General features: G+C 53.5%; 1 protein-coding gene across 1 annotated transcript in view; it reads left to right on the plus strand.

Annotated features, from left to right (window-relative positions):
- The window catches only part of MDN1 (midasin AAA ATPase 1), an 84,542-nt gene that overhangs the window by 13,231 nt on the left and 53,447 nt on the right, over positions 1–17,864 (plus strand). Inside the window, exons 14-37 of the mRNA XM_078877317.1 lie at positions 116–176; positions 408–616; positions 1,057–1,160; positions 1,628–1,772; positions 2,728–2,824; positions 3,116–3,229; positions 3,752–3,899; positions 4,300–4,413; positions 4,881–5,032; positions 5,491–5,669; positions 6,252–6,460; positions 6,788–6,934; positions 7,657–7,798; positions 8,985–9,119; positions 10,047–10,194; positions 10,660–10,798; positions 11,456–11,583; positions 12,228–12,369; positions 13,088–13,217; positions 14,156–14,383; positions 15,142–15,354; positions 15,661–15,869; positions 16,826–16,948; positions 17,573–17,770. Coding sequence (XP_078733443.1) covers positions 116–176; positions 408–616; positions 1,057–1,160; positions 1,628–1,772; positions 2,728–2,824; positions 3,116–3,229; positions 3,752–3,899; positions 4,300–4,413; positions 4,881–5,032; positions 5,491–5,669; positions 6,252–6,460; positions 6,788–6,934; positions 7,657–7,798; positions 8,985–9,119; positions 10,047–10,194; positions 10,660–10,798; positions 11,456–11,583; positions 12,228–12,369; positions 13,088–13,217; positions 14,156–14,383; positions 15,142–15,354; positions 15,661–15,869; positions 16,826–16,948; positions 17,573–17,770 — 3,614 coding nt within the window. The remainder of the gene's footprint in view (positions 1–115; positions 177–407; positions 617–1,056; positions 1,161–1,627; positions 1,773–2,727; positions 2,825–3,115; positions 3,230–3,751; positions 3,900–4,299; positions 4,414–4,880; positions 5,033–5,490; positions 5,670–6,251; positions 6,461–6,787; positions 6,935–7,656; positions 7,799–8,984; positions 9,120–10,046; positions 10,195–10,659; positions 10,799–11,455; positions 11,584–12,227; positions 12,370–13,087; positions 13,218–14,155; positions 14,384–15,141; positions 15,355–15,660; positions 15,870–16,825; positions 16,949–17,572; positions 17,771–17,864) is intronic.

Genomic DNA, 17,864 nt, shown 5'->3' on the forward strand with positions numbered 1-17,864 from the left:
CGTCCACCCAAGCACCGACTCTGCTGCTACAAACCAGACGTGAGAGATGCCCACCAATCCCCTTTGGCTGCTGCTGTCGAATGGTTGCTGAGCGTGTCAATGTTCTGCGTCCCAGGTCGCACCCTCCGAGTGATCAACATGAACCAGCAGAGTGACACGGCTGACCTGCTGGGAGGGTGAGCACAACTTCTGCTTACAAACAAAACGTCGATGCTTAACTGTTGGACTGCTCCAAGAGCGCACTGTACTTGCAAGGCGTGCTACATTCGCTGCGCCTGGCGTCTTGACCTGCGGATGCCGACCTTCGTACGATCGCTCACGATCCCACGCTTCTCTCTCGTGCTGCGATCTCCTCCCCGTTGCGCACGTACACACACACAAACACACGTGCGCGCGTGCACGCGCAGTTACAAGCCCGTGGACGCGCGGCGCCTCGTGACGCCGCTGCGCGAAGCGTTCGAGGAGCTGTTCGCGCGCAGCTTCTCGAGCCGGCAGAACTCCACCTTCCTGGGCCACCTGCAGACGTGCGTGCGGCAGAAGCGCTGGAGCGACCTTGTCAGGCTCATGCTGCACGTGCAGGCCAAGGCGTGCGGCCGCAACGGCGAACACGGCGAAGGTGGGGAAGGAAGCATTCGGTTTTCCGCGTTTTTAACACTCCGCGCGACACTGGCGCGTTGCGTGCGGAGCTGTGAGCAGCTAGCGTTGCCGCAGGCACAAAGGCGGCGGGCACACGGACAGACTGACTGACATATGGGCAGAGGGACAGGTGTTGTATTTATGTTGAACTTTTTTTGCACCGTACGTAGCCAACCGTGCTAAACGAAGGTGTGAGGGAGTTTTCAATCTCGATTCAAAAGTGCAACGCTCCAGTGGTTTCCTAAATTCGGAAGGAGCGTTCCAAACGGCCGCAGAAGCGCATCGGAAAGCGCGCGATGCGGTGACCGACACATTGTTAATGCTGTGATCATTTACGGTCTGTGCCTGGCCATGTACACAGGCGCAGTCCAAGTGACGGTGCGCGCGTGCTGGTTGACACGGGTTTGCTTGTGTGTGCAGGTGCCGCCCTCCACACCCAGTGGGAGGCCCTGGGACTGCGCCTCGCACAAATCCAGAGGCAGATGAAAGTGGCCGAGAAAACCCTGCTCTTCAGCTTCGTGGAGGTGACCCGTCCTCGTTCACTCACAAGACTTGCACGCACAACCACCCAGTCCGTCCCCTGGAGCCTCTCTTCCGCAGCTAGGGTTTGACCCCTTAAAGATTTCATGTTGTTGGGTTCTTAGCATACTGCGTGAACCACTGCGCCACTGGGGGTCCCACTTCTCTTCCCAGAAACTCTTAGAAATCCCATTTGCGTTGTAAACCACAGCTTAATTTCTCACCAAATATTTTCCGAGTTTCCCGGTAGACTGGAGTCTGCGTTGAACGACTCACAGCCCCAGCTCGAGGTGTACTCAATGTGGTGTGCCGGTTGCGGAAATAATTTCCCGTTCACGGACCTGGACAGACCTGGCTCAAATTAAGCCCCGGTTGTTACCAAATCACAGAGGGCAGTTCCAATGGGGCGCAGCGCAGCGCTGCTGCTGGTGCTGAACTCCCTCTGCCGGTGCGTGCGTCCGCGCGGCTGCAGGGCAGCCTCGCGCAAGCGGTGCGCGCGGGTGACTGGGTGCTGCTCGACGAGATAAACCTGGCGTCGGCGGAGACGCTGGAGTGTCTCAGCGGGCTGCTCGAGGGCAGCCGCGGCTCGCTGGTGCTGCTGGACCGCGGCGATACAGGTGGGACCTCGCCCCCACCCCCCCCCCGGCCTCTCCCCCTCTCCCCCCCCCGACATCCCTTCACTTGCCGACCGTCGAGGCCGATTTGTTTAACGAACTCGACATAAAAAAATTAACCCGTAAAAACAAAGTTTTTCACTCTAAATCCTTTATATGCGTGGCGGCTAGAGTCCTCTCGTCCTCTGGCTTGAGATGGCTGCCACCTATGGGTCAGATGATTGCATGCCACCATTAAGCAATTGGTAATTAAATATAATATTCTTGTCCTAAAAAGTGTAAAATTTTTGAAAAAAATTTTCACGAAAAGTAATTGTCACGCACAAAGAGTCTGTGTGCAAAATGTCAGCTCGATTGGATCACGGGAAGTGGGTTAAAAAACGACCGAAAGATTTGCACGGTCGTAAGCAAGCAAGCAAGCGCGCAAGTGAACTTAATATAAAGGATTTAAAAATAACAACAGGTGTGCGTGAATGCATCGAGAAAGAATGAGGCATTGCTTGACTTTCCCGACTTTACGTAAAGTAGAAATGACAGGCCGAGTGTCTCCCCGCTCGCACGCGCGATGGAGCTGCAGTATTCGACGTTCGGGGACCCCGAGACAGTGGTGGAAATTCCACATTCCCGCCGCGTTTGGCGGTATATCCGTAAGTCGATCGCCGTCTAGGTCTCGGATTGTTTGGAATGGCCTTGTTACAGCGCTCGGCCAGCACCAATGAGCAACCACCTGCAATTAAGCCGGATTCTCAGGTGTGAGCGATGGTCTCGGCCTGGTCACCAATAACTGCAAATGCTTGTTGAAGCAACTCCAGTGGCTCTCCTGGGAAGTAATTAGCGACGGACAAAATATTTCACACGTAACGATTTACCCTCCCTACCTCTCGCCCCCCCCCCCCCACACTCGCCCTCCGATTGAACGAATTGTAATTATTCCGTTTAATGTTTGTGCGTTTATTAGAGCCAATCTCACGTCACCCGGACTTCCGGCTCTTCGCCTGCATGAACCCGGCCACGGACGTTGGCAAGAGGGACCTTCCCCCAGGAATACGGAACCGGTACGGACTCGAAGGCAATGTGCACACCATATCTACAAGATAATCCGCTGATCTCCAGCTACGTTTTTATATCTACGCTCGTCCGCATAGCTCCCTTCTACACCGCCCGACCGATGTCAGTGAATGAGGTGTGATTTGAAAGTGAATGATGTGACCAAGGCTCACGTAAGCTACGTTTTGTCGGACCAGCAACAAACCGCCGCTCTCCTGTACCCACGATTGAACTTGGGACGTGAATGCTCGCTGGCGGGGTCATCCGTTCTATGAGCGTGCGCACCTCACCCCCGACAGGTTCACGGAGCTCTATGTGGATGAGATCGAGGACACGGGAGACCTGGGCATCCTCATCTCGGACTACCTGAAGGGGTTGAATGTCACTAGGCCCACCATCCAGGGCATCATCAGGTAAGGCTTCCTGGCGCTGTGTTTGATATGGCGTGCAGTGCCGTGTGACGTCTTTCAGCTGTTGTGGTTCGCAACACGGCAGCTGGAATAGTGGTATTTGAATATCCTGTACTTACATCACTTTGTTATGTCTTTGTTCACCTATTAATTATATTTGGTTGTGTTGTATGGCAAGGATGATTATTTTGATGATGGTTGTAATGGTCTAAGCATTTCCCAAACTCCAGTCCCAGTGACCACCCACATGATAATTAGCCTTTCCACATTCATAAATGTTTCGTGTCAAATTTTTTTAAACCCACACGGGGAACGCATTCACACGTGAGGTCTCCATCACCGGCACTCTGCTCCCGCGTGGAGCAACAAAATGAGACTTTAGCTGGTCACCCCAAGTCTCCGTCGCCCGACCGTGCGTTACGCACACGCCGCATCTTGCTTGACACGTTTAACCGTCTTCCCACTCCTCCCCGCCCCGCCTCCACCAATGTCACCGCCACCACCCTCACCCCGTGCGTCCGAAAGCTTTTACCTGGCCGTGCGCAAGGTGGCACGGGAGAGTCTGGTGGACAGCACGGGCCACCGGCCTCACTTCAGCCTCCGCACGCTGTGCCGCGCCCTGCAGTACGCCGCCAGGAACCCATGCGGCAACCTGGCGCGCTCCCTCTACGAGGTGCGGTGTCAAACCCGGCTAGGCCTTTGTAACCACGTGTGTCAGTGTGGAATTTACTCAACGCTGTCATTCTCGGGAACTTCCAACCAGATCACAGGTGGAGCCCAACACGACTGCCCAATGTTGTGCGCTCTACAAACCTGTATTCATTTGCTCGTCAAACACGCTTCTACAAACACTGCTTTCGTTCGCTCGACATCACCGTAACTCCTCCATGCCACCGCTTTACTAATTTAATGCACAAGTTGCTCAGAGTAAATGCATTTATTACCGGTGGGAATAGTTGGCGATGATCGCCCCACATTTTTTGCCACGTGTATTGTGACGTTAAGGGCCCCCACCTCCCCCCCCGGTTTACAAACTTCGACGAACATAAATAACCGTTTTCTGCATCCACCAGGGCTTCTGCCTGAGCTTCCTGACGCAGTTGGACCGAGCGTCGCACCCGGTGGTGGAGAAGCTCGTGTGCAAGCACGTCGTGGGCACCCGCAACGTGAAGGCTCTCCTCAAGCAGGTGTGCGACTCCCCCCCCCCCACCACAACATCCGGTTTCTTAGCCACGGGTTGGAGTTTGGCAAAGTGTGTGACTCCTTGTAAAAAAAGGTGTCAGTTTTGTTGCCAGATAGAAGGGTAAAAAACCAATTATCATATTTTTTACTGGCAAATGAGGTTCCCATGGCGTTGGGCGGGTGGTCACGTGGAATGGTCACGCGGCCGCGTGAGCTCGCGCCCGTCGGCTGTGGAGTTTCCAACTTAGAAATCGGTGGCAGTGCCCCGGGGAGCACTCGTGTCTCGCTGCCCTGGCTGGGAACGGGTGCCCCTGGCCCGCTCCAACTTCCGCAGCATTTCTTCTCTCGTTTAAAATCAAGTTGCATGTGCGTCTCCATCGAGGCGGGAGCCACACGCGGCTTGCAATCTGCGGTCGGGCCACCCCCTGCTCTTTGACGAGGCTTCCTAAATTGGTCGTTGTATTGTGTACAGCCCCTCCCGGACCCTTGTCCCGGAAAGTTCGTGCAGGTGGAGGGCTACTGGCTGCCTCTTGGGGACAAGGAGGTGGCTCTCGATCCCTCGTACATCCTCACGGCCTCCGTGAGGCAGAACCTCAAGGACATTGCCCGTGTCGTGGCGGCTGGGTGAGTGCCCGTCTCGCGCGTCCACACACCCAGGGTCCGGTTTACTCCGCCCGCCTGGTGAACGGGTAGTAGCGTGCTCTAGAAACTAACGGAGATTAGTGCAAACGATTTTACTGAATCGTTGGTGTGAAGACGTGGTAAAAAAAAAATGATTGTATTTGTCTTGTGGGCATGTTTGTGTTACTCCTCCGCACGTTGAGAGATAAGTGACCTCCAAAGTTAGCTAAAAGCGCAACATGGTCCCCTTATTGCAAGGGAGACCTGGGATTCCATAAGTCCAGGAAAACGGCAAAGTCTAAACAAAACAACACGGAAGACACTTTAGGAAAGGGTACGCACGAGTACACATCCCTTTGCGGCTTATATTGGTATTGAGCGAGAGTGTGGGCCACCGCCCCCCCCCTCCCCCCGCCTCTCCGCCCCCCCCCACCACCCCGCTCCACCCCCTCTGGAGGCAGCCGCCACCCGGTGCTGCTGCAGGGAGAGACGTCGGTCGGCAAGACGAGCCTCGTGCGCTGGCTGGCGGGCGCCACGGGCAACGCGTGCGTGCGAATCAACAACCACGAGCACACCGACCTGCAGGAGTATCTGGGCAGCTACGTCTCGGACCGCGACGGCAGGCTCGTCTTCAGGGAGGGTAAACGATACGCGACACGTCTAGCTCGCTCGCTCTCTCGCTCGTACGCACCTTCGCTTGCTCGCTTGAGCTTCCTCGTTCAAGTCACGCTCGCTCGCTCGCTCTCGATCTTCTTGTCGCACGTCACCCCACCGATTTGTCTCCCAGTTCAGCCGCGCCGATTGGACCCTCGCTTGGATCTCATTGCCCATTCCTCATCAATGTCAAACCAATACATTGTGTGTATCTCAGAAAGGACTGTGTTTATTTTTCGATTTAAAGCTTTCGTGACTGCAGGGATTCATCTTCTTGGTTCTTTCGGTAAAGTCACGTAGAATGGAAATAATAAAATAATAAAAATAAAACATAATAAAATAAATCTCACGACGTTTTTTTTCCATTCTACGTGACTTTACCGAAAGAACCAAGAAGATATGTGTTTATTATTCATCAAAATATTTGCCTGAAACTGGACCGCCGTACGGAACCTTGGCTTTTGCATTGCTTCGATTAGCACCCGAAAGATATCGCATCTCGCTGTGCGTCTCGTGGCCGTGGGTGTGATCGGTCACTCTCCCTGCCCGCCACTGTCCCGCGCGCCAGGCTTGTTGATCACGGCGATGCGTCGCGGCCACTGGATCGTGCTGGACGAGCTGAACCTGGCGCCCACCGACGTGCTGGAGGCGCTCAACCGCCTCCTCGACGACAACCGCGAGCTGCTCGTGGCCGAGACGCAGGAGGTTGTGCGCGCGCACCCGCGCTTCACGCTGTTCGCCACGCAGAACCCGCCGGGCCTCTACGGCGGACGCAAGGTGAGGCCCTCCCCTCGCCTGCCAAGCCCACGGTTACGAGCGTCGCCCCATTGCTGAGCGTCGCCGCAGTCGGGTTTAGAGTTGGAGAAAATAAAAAATGTTCCACTGTAACCGGCGCAATTTCACGTGTGCGGGTAAGGACGCCCTCACGCCGATGTTTAGTTCGTCTGTGCGTGCCTCCCGCGTTCGTCTGTGCGTTTGCGTGTTCACGCGCACACGACAGTTCGGAGGATTCCGTGACCGTCTGGCTTGCCTAGCTCTCCATCACGTCCGGCGTGCCTGCCCCTCCCCTCCCTGACTCGTGGCCCATGCCGCCCCTTTCGCCAGGTTCTGTCGCGCGCGTTCAGGAACCGCTTCGTGGAGCTGCACTTTGACGAGCTGCCGAGCCCCGAGCTGCAGGCCATCCTGCACCAGCGCTGCCACCTGCCACCCTCCTACTGCGCCAAGCTCGCTGCCGTCATGGCCGACCTGCAGGTATGGCCGACCTGCAGGTGTGTCCGCCTGAGGCTCGTCCTCTCCCGATGGAAACGGCTGAGAGAGCCTCCTTGCAGAGGCTCCACTCGCTCTTCTCCTGCCCGCTCTACTCGCCAACCGCAGAAAATACCCGCTCGCCCCCCCCCCCCCGTCCCGCTCACCCGCTCACACACTGACTCGTTCACCAGCTCATTGCCGCATGAGCTATGTTTTGCAACAATTATTGCTCTTTGTACTGTTGAACAGCCTTATAGAATTGCGGTGGTTCCCAATGTTTAGCTTGGTGTGTGCAGACCTATCAACTGTCCGCATACCCCTAACAGATTATATAGGTTTCGTATAATACAATTTAATAATTCATTGCATCAACACACAACTAACTCCGAAAATATTTAGTTATTACTTGATAATTTATCAAACAATGAATGTTGAATGTCTCGTATGCACCCTAGTGACGTTGTACATAAGGGAATCATTGTTGTATTGAACTGTACTCTGGTTGTGTTGTGGCAGTGAGGGTTTCAGTGGTTGTGATGGTGTTGTTGGTTATTATGATGGTGGTAGTTGTGATGATGCTTGTGTTTGTTGGAGTGGTTCTGGTTGTGATGGTGGTTGCCATGGTTGTGTGATTGTGGTGGCGCTTGTTGTTGTGGTGGTGGTTATTATATGATGGTGGTGATTGTGACCATTGTGGTTTGTGGTGATGGCGGCGGTGGTGGCAGGCTCACCGGCGCGGCTCCAGCGTGTTTGCCGGCAAACACGGCTTCATCACCCTGCGCGACCTCTTCCGCTGGGCCGAGCGCTACCGCCTGGCTGAGCACGGCGACAAAACCTACGACTGGCAGCTGCACCTGGCCAACGACGGTGCGTGCCGCAACACGCCTGCGTCGCGAGTGCTGGCAGCGGTGTGGGACCTCGCTTGTGTCGGCCGCGCTGAGCTCCCGTCAAGGAGCAGAACCCTTCATCACACGAACTCCGCTCGTGCTCGCAGGAGCAGCGGCAGCAGCGGCTTTTGGCTGGCCGTCGAACAAAGACGGTTGCCGGCATCGCGAGCTTTCGGACCTGCTTCTGCGGCCGTCTGGAACGCTCTTCCTTCCGATATTAGGAAGCCACTGGAGATACGCAATTTTAAATAATCTAGATTTTTTTTGTTTTTAGTTTGTTGGCCTTCCCCTATGCCTCTGATGAGCACGGTTGGCCGTGTATGGTTAGAAATAAGTTGAACCGATATTCATGCTAACACCCTACGATGCCGAGCATAATCCTCCAGCGAAATCTACGCTGACAACTCCCTGCCCCTATTCAAGGCCAGGCTGTCGACACCTCTTCTCGATTGTCGATAGCCGTTTCTTCTCTTGCAGATTTGTAAACAAAAATTTGACAAAGACAAAGATTCCCCATATGGCCTATAATAGACGGTTGGGGCAAGTGCTGTTCGCGAGCACCTTTGAAGGCCGGCACAGCACACGAGGGGGTGGGTTGGCCAGTACCATGCCGGACCGCCTTTGTCTCCGCAGTGGCGTTGTTTACAAACCACACCAGGTACTCATTTGAGGCTGAGTCGACCTAGGGAAGGTCCAGGACCAGTTCCGATAATCGTCACCGGTGTTGGCCGAGAGCTGGAATCGAACTCGGGTCGCACGCAGTGACGCACGCAGTGACGCACGCAGTGACGCACGCAGTGACGCACGCAGTGACGCACGCAGTGACGCACGCAGTGTCGGACGCAGTGTCACAGAGAACAACGTACAAGTTTCAACACGCAGCTGCACCTCCGATAAGCACATCTGACTATGTACGGTGGGAAAGAAGTTCAACGTACAAACATATTCCGTGAGTCCCAATGATAGAAATCAGGAATTCTGCTTAAAGTTCCGATAATCGTCGCCGGTGTTGGCCGTGAGCGGGAATTGAACTTGGGGTCCCCGGGGCTTCATCTCGCAGCGTGCTGCACACGTAATTTTTTCCTCGCGATCTACACATCCCGCCGTTAGCGCCTCAAACTGCGGCTGCACCTCGACGCTCCGTGTCCGCGCGGTGTCCCCCGTAGGCTACATGCTGCTGGCGGGGCGCGTGCGCAAGGAGGAGGAGGCGAGTGTCATACGGAGCGTTCTGGAGAAGAATTTTAAGAGGAAGATCAACCCGGCGCAGCTCTTTTCCCTTGAGAGCCTGCGGCAGATGCTGGGTAAGATGGGAATGGCGAAGCGGTCTGTATGCTGCCCGTAAATCGTTGTAGGCGGGGAGATTAGATATTAAATCAATCGCCACGCACAGCAAAGAATCGTTGTGCCTGTCATGTGACGTCTTATGACAACATCTATTTATCAGCAAGCAAACAGAAGCAGGGTTTATTTTTTTCAAGATAGATTTTAATAAGTGCAGCAAGGACAACAGGTCTTGATGTGTTAATGCAAACAAACCACCAACAAAACCCTCATTAAGAATACAAATCTGATTCTAAAATACCCAAACACAATTTCGATTAAAATCTCTTTGAAAGAGTCTTTCCTTATCGTATCAATTAAACGTAATTATTTTGCTAAACCTCACTTAAGATTGTTATCACGGTAGAAGGTGGCCAGGTGATTCAAGAGGTCACAGCGCTGAGCTGAGGTCTTGCATTGGAATCCAGACAGCCGCCCAGTGATTAAACCAGCAATGATGACCGTTAACAGATATTTGGGTCATTACGTGGTCTCGCTTAAATATCTATTTTAAATTGGTAATGATTAGGTCAAAGGTTATGGTAATGATGTCGCTGGGTGCCACGGTGGCGAGATGTAACTACTTTTCCTGGTATACAGGAAGTCCTGGGTTCGATCCCAACCCTGACGCCTGTATATTTGGAGTTTTCACGTTTTCCCGATGGTCGCGTGGATTTTTATCCGGGTCCTCCTGCTTTTTCCACTACATTTAGAAACATGCGTTTAGAGTATTTGGCTGCTATAAATTTCCACGTGATGATAAGCCACTTCGTTGAGCTTGTTGCCAGGTCGCTTCTGAAAAAGAGCCATATAGCTCAGTGGGCCTTACCTGGTCAAATGAAAAAAATAGTAAATGTTCTTGTTACTCAATCGGTGTGTGCGGTTGTCTGGCGCTGACCCTCGGGTAGATGCGAGGGCGGCGGTCGGCGGGCGCGGTCCGGAGTTGCCGGAGGAGTTCCGGCACGTGGTGTGGACCTCCGGCATGCGCCGCCTCGCCGTGCTTCTGGGCCGGGCCCTGCGCTTCAAGGAGCCGGTGCTGCTTGTCGGAGAAACCGGGTTCGTGCCGTGCCGTGCCGTGCCGTGCCGGCCGCGAGTCACCTCCGCCGTGACCACCCACACTCAGTCACTCAGTGGTTACGACGTTCAGTAGTGTGCACGCTCGGTAATGGAGGCGCGTAACGATTCGTCGTTTAGATCCGATTTTTTTTTTTACACCCACGATACCTTCGGTCAAACGTGCGCGCAACGATTAATTGTTGAGCGTGTATGCAAATGAAATGGTGATGTTTTGTATAGGCTAATGGAGCAAAGTGAAACTGTACAAATGAGACAACATTGATAAACAACGCAAACGAGATGGCACAAATTTGTAACGAAAACAATCCATTTCTATAATTTCATTGCGACCTTGAAACGCGATAGATCCTTGTGCGTGCGCGATAGCTTTACGGACTTGTGTTTTTTAACTCCGACATTTTCTCCACCCCCAATTTGGGCCGTCGCTTGCCGTGTCCGTCCCAGGTGTGGCAAGACGACGCTGTGTCAGATCTTCGCCGCGCTCGCCGGGCAGAAGCTGCACACCGTCAACTGCCACCTGCACATGGAGACGTCCGACTTCCTGGGCGGCCTTCGTCCCGTACGGCACCAGACTTCGGCCCAGGTGGGTCAAGGCTGCAACATCCCCCAGCTTTAAGCAGAATTCCTCGATTTCTTTCATTGGGACTCACGGAATATGTTTGTACGTTGAACTTCTTTACCACCGTACATAGTCAGATGTGCTTATCGGAGGTGCAGCTGCGTGTTGAAACGTGTACGTTGTTCTCTGTGACACTGCATGTGACACTGCATGTGACACTGGATGTGATATGGTCCATCGTGGACCATACATTATGGACCATACAGTAAACTGCACGAACTCTCTCCTGAAGCCCATTTGTGGCTGGCAGACCTCAACATGGTATTTAGATCCTGAACAGACTGCCATGCGCAAGAATAGAACTGGATGTGACGCTGAGTGTGATTTCGTGACCGTACAGGAGGGCAGATAGCGCGCTGCGCTACGAACCCGGCGACCCGAGTTCAATCCCCGCTTACGGCCAACACCCAGTGACGATTATCTGAATCGGCCCTGGGCCTCCCCTCGGTTGACTCGGCCTCAAATGAGTACCCGGTGCTTGCGGTGTGTAAACATCGCCACTCAGGAGACGAAGGCAGGCGGGTCGTGGTGCTGGCCACCCACCACCCCCCTCGTGTGCCGTGCCGGCCTTCATAGGTGCTCGCCAACAGCGCTCGCCCCAACGGTCTTTGTTGTGTACAGGAGGGCGACAGTCAGAGGCTGTTCGAGTGGCACGACGGACCGCTGGTGCTGGCCATGCGGAATGACGGCGCGTTCCTCATGGATGAGATCTCGCTGGCAGACGACTCGGTTTTGGAGCGCCTCAACAGGTGAGCGACGTTTGCGCTGTCTCTCCGGTCGGGGTGGCTGCTGGGATGTGAAACCGGCGGTGGTGGGAGGAGTTCGTGTCCAATTTGTCCAGGATTCTAAAGTTGGCTAGATGTCGGCGTTGGACAGCAGCAAGGGTTTGGATTTTGTGGAGCATTTGCCACGTTGAGTGAGTGAGAAAGAGTGAGCGGGTTATCTGAGAGTAAGAGTGAATTGATGAATGAGTGGGTGAGTGGTTTGGTGAGTGAGTGTCTTGACTGAGTTGGTCAGAGCGCGAATGATTAGCCGAGTGGAATAATGCATGCGCGAGTTAGATTCTGTGAGAGTGAGTGGGTCACCTGGTAAATGAGTAGCTGAGAGAGTGGGTGAAAGTGGTTTAGTAAGGAAGGGAGTAAGTGGAGAGCGAGAGTGTGAGAGTGGCTAAGTGAGTTAGTGAGAGTGGGTGAGTGGCTTGTTGAGTGGCTGAGTGAGATCATGCTTAGCCGAGTTAGTGGGTGAGTAGCTGACAGAATGGGATAGAATGACTGAATGAGTGAACGGTTGAGAGAGCGGCTGAGGTGACATGATGGCTTAGATTAGCGAGGCTAGCGCGGCCCTTTCTCCGCACACGGCCCGACCTCTCGTCCCACCCGTGACTCTCCCCTAGCGTGCTGGAGGTGGAGAAGAGCCTCCTGTTGGCCGAGAAGGGGAGCGGCGAAGACGGCGAGGAGGTGGAACTCGTCATGGCCGGCGAGACGTTCTGCATCCTCGCCACCATGAACCCCGGCGGAGACTTCGGCAAGAAGGAGGTGTGCCTCCTTCGGCGCGGTTCGGAAAGGTTTTTTTTGACTCGACGCAGTTCTGCGACCAAAAATAGACCACGAGCAATGAGTAATCCATCTTAAGAATATATATATAAAAGTATGTTCTATTGTCAACTGTTGTTTGAGTCCACATTCGCGGTGATTACTCCAGTGAGGGATCGACACAGCCTTTCATCGTTCTGTAGTTGATGAAATGAGTGTCTCTTTGTGGAGGTCACAAATGGGTTGCCCTGTGGTAATGCAGACCCAGCTGTGGGTCAAGTCCTCCAGCAGAGTTGGGTGCTGCCCAAATTATTGTTTTAGCAGGGGAGACGCTGTGGCTCTGAATAAATTATTATGGGTGAAAGTCTATAAACAATCGTCTTTTCGTTTTGTCCGCAGTTGATTACTTTTTCTTGAGATTATTTCGTAAAATGATTGCATCTTTAAGCTCATGCGTCAACCGGGTAACTTCTTTTTACTCTTCAGTAAACTGTGAATGCGTGAAAACCGGCGTTAGATTCCCTTGTTGAAGTAGCCGACCGGTTTTTAGACTCGTCCACCCGGAAGCCGAGCCGCCGATTTTGCGGTTCGAGATCCGTGTGCCTCGGTGCGTCGTGACGCCGTGATATACGCCGCTGGCCGTACACATGTTGAACTTCTTTCGCACCGTACTTAGCCAACCGTGCTCATCGAAAGTGTGTGTGTGTGTTTGTGTGCACAGCTCTCGCCGGCGCTGCGGAACCGATTCACGGAGATCTGGTGTCCGCAGACGAGCGAGCGCGACGACATGATGCAAATCGTGAGGCACAACCTGGCTCCCAGCCTCTCTCCGGGCTCCCCGCTCGCGCAAGGTGACATCCCACGTGCTCCGCTCGCACCCCCCCCCCACTGAACAGCGAAATGGAATTGCGTGAATGAAACAAGATAAAAAAAATTAAATTAATAAAAGTAAAATAAAACAAATTAAAAAATTCACGGCGTTTCGGAAGCAACACAAGCCTCCGTCTTCAGGTGGAACCGTCACAGCCACGACAGCTGTATTAGCTACGTGACTTTACCAAACAAACCTAAGAGTATGAATCCTTGCAGTCACGAAAGCTTCAAATCTAGAAAGAAACAAGATAATTTGAATCGATGTCAAATAAATAAGTGAAGTAATAGGGTAGGGTAGGGTGGGGTAAGAGGCCTATGTGGGGTAAAAGGCCTTTTTTGGACCTGGTGCTAATGGAGATTAAATCATCAACCATAATTAGTTTGATGTGATTGGCGCGCTTTATGGGCACCTGTTACTCGTGTTTTCAGCTCAACAGACAACCACGTTTCAGCACCTTTTTTAAAGGGCCTTTTACCCTGCGTAGGCCTCTTTCCCCACCGTACTGGACCTGTGAAGACTTAACACATTTGTTTTAATAACTATTGGCGAGCGGACTGTGCTATAAAATCAAGTTCGATTCCTGGCCGCAGCCAACATCAGTGTCAACTGATGTTGGAACTGGTCTCTACCATAAGACTACATCATGGTGGGCAGAGGGCAGTGCCACATTAGCCATTGTGTTGTGCTCTCATGTCTATGCTGCCTACCTTCACCGACGCGCACACTGATAAGGGTGGTGAACAACTCCTGTGACAAAGACAGCCATGGGAAGACCATCATCTAGAAGTGTATTGGCAAAGGGCTCTAAATTATTATGATTATCGTTATGATTCTAACCATAATATCATTAAGCATAACACTTGCCGTGGTTGAAGCCTCGCTGTGCATGGTCGTTTACTCTCCATCCCGGCTCAGGCGTGGACGTGGCTGCCTCCATGCTGGACTTCATCGCATGGCTCTCGGGCCAGGACTTTGGCCGTCGCTGTGTGGTGAGCGCCCGCGACCTCCTCGCCTGGGCCCTTTTCGTGAACGCGGCGAGCGGGGCCCGCGGGGACGAGGGGGTGGGCGCACGAGAGCCGCTCGACGTGCCCTGCGCCTTCGCGCACGGCGCCTGCCTCGTCTACGTGGACGGCATCGGCTCCGGTGCGTCGATCATTCGTTCGTCGCGCGTAGCCAGCGTAGGACAGTTGCGCCAAAACGTGTGACCTCCTTGCGACTGCATTCGCATGAACTGCTCTTGCTGCCGTGCCATTGTCTCGAATAATATCACGGAGGGGTGACCACGGGGGGCGGCGCCACTCCTTTCGGGGGTCGTTGTCCACTTGGAACGTCGACCGTCAACCGAAGTGCGATCATTTCCCGGAGTTTGCGCTTCAAGACGGGGCGACGTGTTCAAGAAAGTGACAGCCGTTTCCCTCGAAGGCCCGGGGCGTCGCTCGACGGGAAGAAACACCTTAAACGTCATCGCCCTCGTTTGTGTTGTTTATGTTTGTGAAGGAGACATCGGCTCAAATTTACTGCACCGAGCCTTTTTTTTTAAATCACGGTTGCTAAGCACAGCCCCAAAAGCCCGAAAGGCCAAGCAAGCATCCAGCGACACACGGCACTATGGAAGTTATTATAGATGAGAGTTAATTGAGCAATATTATAAAGGAAGAGTATTTAACAACAGGGCATTGCGGAGTGCGTTTGTCTGGCTGCAAATTGTAAAATTATGTAAGGTGACCGGTTGGCTCAGAGGTCAGAGCGTTGAGCTGGCACCACCGACATCCTGGCTTGTGAAGTGACACCAATGGCACAACGGGGAGATAGCATTGAGAGGCAACAGATTTCTCGACACGCATCTGTGTGTGCGTGCGCGCCCCGTCATGAGCGTCCGCGTCTCCCTGTCCGTGGTGCAGGCACGACGGCGGGGTCCAGCGACGTCGTGGCGGAGGCTCGGACCTCCTGCCTGTGCTTCCTCCGCAAGCTGCTGTGTGCCGCGGGCGCGACGCTCGGCCCAGCGGCGTTGGCCCTGCTGGCGCCGGGAGAGGAGGCGGAGCGGGCGATGGAGCAGCTGGGCCCACGCTGGGGTAGCGGCTCCTTCGGGGTGCCGCCATTCCATATTCCCACGGGTAGGGCCGGCCGTGGGGAGACGAGGGACGTAACCCCTGTGGTGGGAATGAAGGTCAAGAGGTCATTATGGCCACTGGCATTGAAGTCACTTGACCTTGCCAACAAAGTGGACATTTATAGACGCCAAATACTAAATGCACGTTGATTCTAAATGTGGATGGAAAAACCGGAGGACCCGGAAAAAAATCCACCGGGAGAGAGAACACGCAAACCCCAAATATGCAGCAGGCGTCAATGTCGGAATCGAACCCGCGACCTCCCGCGTACCAGGCGAGGTAGTTAACATCCCTCCGTGCAACCCTCAGGACCCCTGGGGCCGTCCTCGCGGCTGCCCGACTACGCGCTGGATGCGAGCACGACGGCGCGGAACGCCCAGCGCGTGCTGCGGGCGCTGCAGCTCGGCAAGCCAGTGCTGCTCGAGGGATCGCCGGGAGTCGGCAAGACCAGCCTGGTGGCGGCCGTGGCACGCGCCGCGGGGCACGAGCTCGTGCGCATCAACCTGTCCGAGCAGACGGTGAGGTCACGAAGTCGCGCTGCGGCCGCGACGATATTTTCATCAATACGATTTGATTGCTGTGATATTTTGTTAGTCGCCCACAGCTTCCGATGAGTGTTTCGCGTGTTTCGTTGGATTGTTTTTGAGCTTTTCCTTTGCATTCGGGACGAATAAAGATTTGCTTAAGAGTTCTTCAATTGCAGTTCATTCAACATTAGGCCTGCCTTAAGAATTGTAAACATTGCAACATTACAGTTGTATAGCGTACTTGCGGGCAATTACACAGGGGGATTAAAATGAAGACGACATCACCTTTTAACATGTCGTCAATTACTCGCCGTTTACTATTGTTATCTATGTAAAGTCACCATGATCGTAGCTAACATCTGTACTGTACACAACATCTTTACCGTCGCAGGACGCACATGAAATAGAGCAGTTATAACACGTACGCTCTTGCCACCGCTATTAGCCATAATCGAGGTTTTGGGTTAGATCGCGTAAATCCTGAAATAGAGCCGAGCATTTCATTGGGTGCTTGCAGCTAAATTGAATAAAATCTTATATATATAAAAAAATTTAGAGTACGCACTTATGTGAGTGGAAATTACATGGCTTGTTAAGTGCCAATTCAATAGGTAATGGCTATTTATTTGGCTCCATAATTATCGCGTTTGTTATTTAATACGTATATTTAGTCATCACGTCTATTTTTTTTACTGAAAAACTGTCAATGACATAACGATGTTTTTCAATGCGCAGGACACGATTACCGTTGACCTCGTATCTGACTAATGTTTCGTCGCACCGCCATATTGCAGCGACCAACCTCGCGTAGCGTCGCCGTATCCGCAACGAGCGTTGGCCACGGTTTGTGGATTTCCGACCGCGGCACTGAGTCTGAACGTGCAGCGGCTCGGCAAGATTCGCGTCTGTGCCGCGATTGCATTCGAGGAACCGTTTTCCTTTCCCAGGACGTCACCGATCTGTTTGGCACGGACCTTCCCGTGGAAGGGGGCCAGGGGGGACAGTTCGCGTGGCGTGACGGGCCTCTCCTCGCCGCCCTCAAGGCCGGACACTGGGTGGTCCTGGACGAGGTGATGATGGCGATGATGATGTTGATAACAGAGCGGTGATGAAGATGATGGTAGTGATGTTATAATGGTGTTGAAGGAACCGTTATGACGACGACGATGTGTGTACGTACGTTGGATTTCTTTCGCACCGTACGTAGCCATGCGGGACGATGGTGATGACATTGAACGCAACAATAATGATAAGTTAAAAAGTTTGATCAGGTGAGAACTCTAGAGAGACCAGGACTGTCTCATTTGTGAGAGTGATGTGGAGCGTTAGTCTTCCAGTAGGGAGCGATGATGGCTGCTGAGCAATTTGCAATGTCATTTTCAAATTTGGCAATTCTAGCCAACGATGGCCCACTCTTTCGAATAATGTCGGGAGGATCTTTAACATTCACCGCGCACAGTTTTATTACTTTTTGTTATATTGTTGCAACTTGCTGACCCGCCCCTACCGTGGACATGTGTGAAAAAGAGCTTCATAGATTATCGGATTCCTCCAGCCTCAAATAAACATTCTGTCGTAATAATCGCCGGATTCGAACCGCCGCGAACCTTTTTGCAACGAGCGGCGAACGCGCTCACGGCTGTTCTGTGTCGCCGCCCGCTGTGACGTTGCGGGGTTTTGCGCGTGCCCTGCAGCTGAACCTGGCGTCGCAGTCGGTGCTGGAGGGACTCAACGCTTGCTTCGACCATCGCGCCGAGGTGTTCGTCCCCGAGCTGGGCATGACGTTCCACGTCCAGCGCGACAGCACCCGGATCTTCGGTTGCCAGAACCCGCTGAGGCAGGGTGGCGGCAGGAAAGGCCTGCCCCGCTCCTTCCTCAATCGCTTCACTCAGGTCTGAGCGAGCCCCCGTGCTGCCGTCTCTTTTTGTTTTTATTCGCGTATTTATTTTGTTTGCTTTAACAACGACGATACGCGAGCAAAAGGTA

Source organism: Lampetra fluviatilis, chromosome 47 (genome assembly GCF_964198595.1).
Source record: "Lampetra fluviatilis chromosome 47, kcLamFluv1.1, whole genome shotgun sequence".
NCBI classification, from domain to species: domain Eukaryota; kingdom Metazoa; phylum Chordata; class Hyperoartia; order Petromyzontiformes; family Petromyzontidae; genus Lampetra; species Lampetra fluviatilis.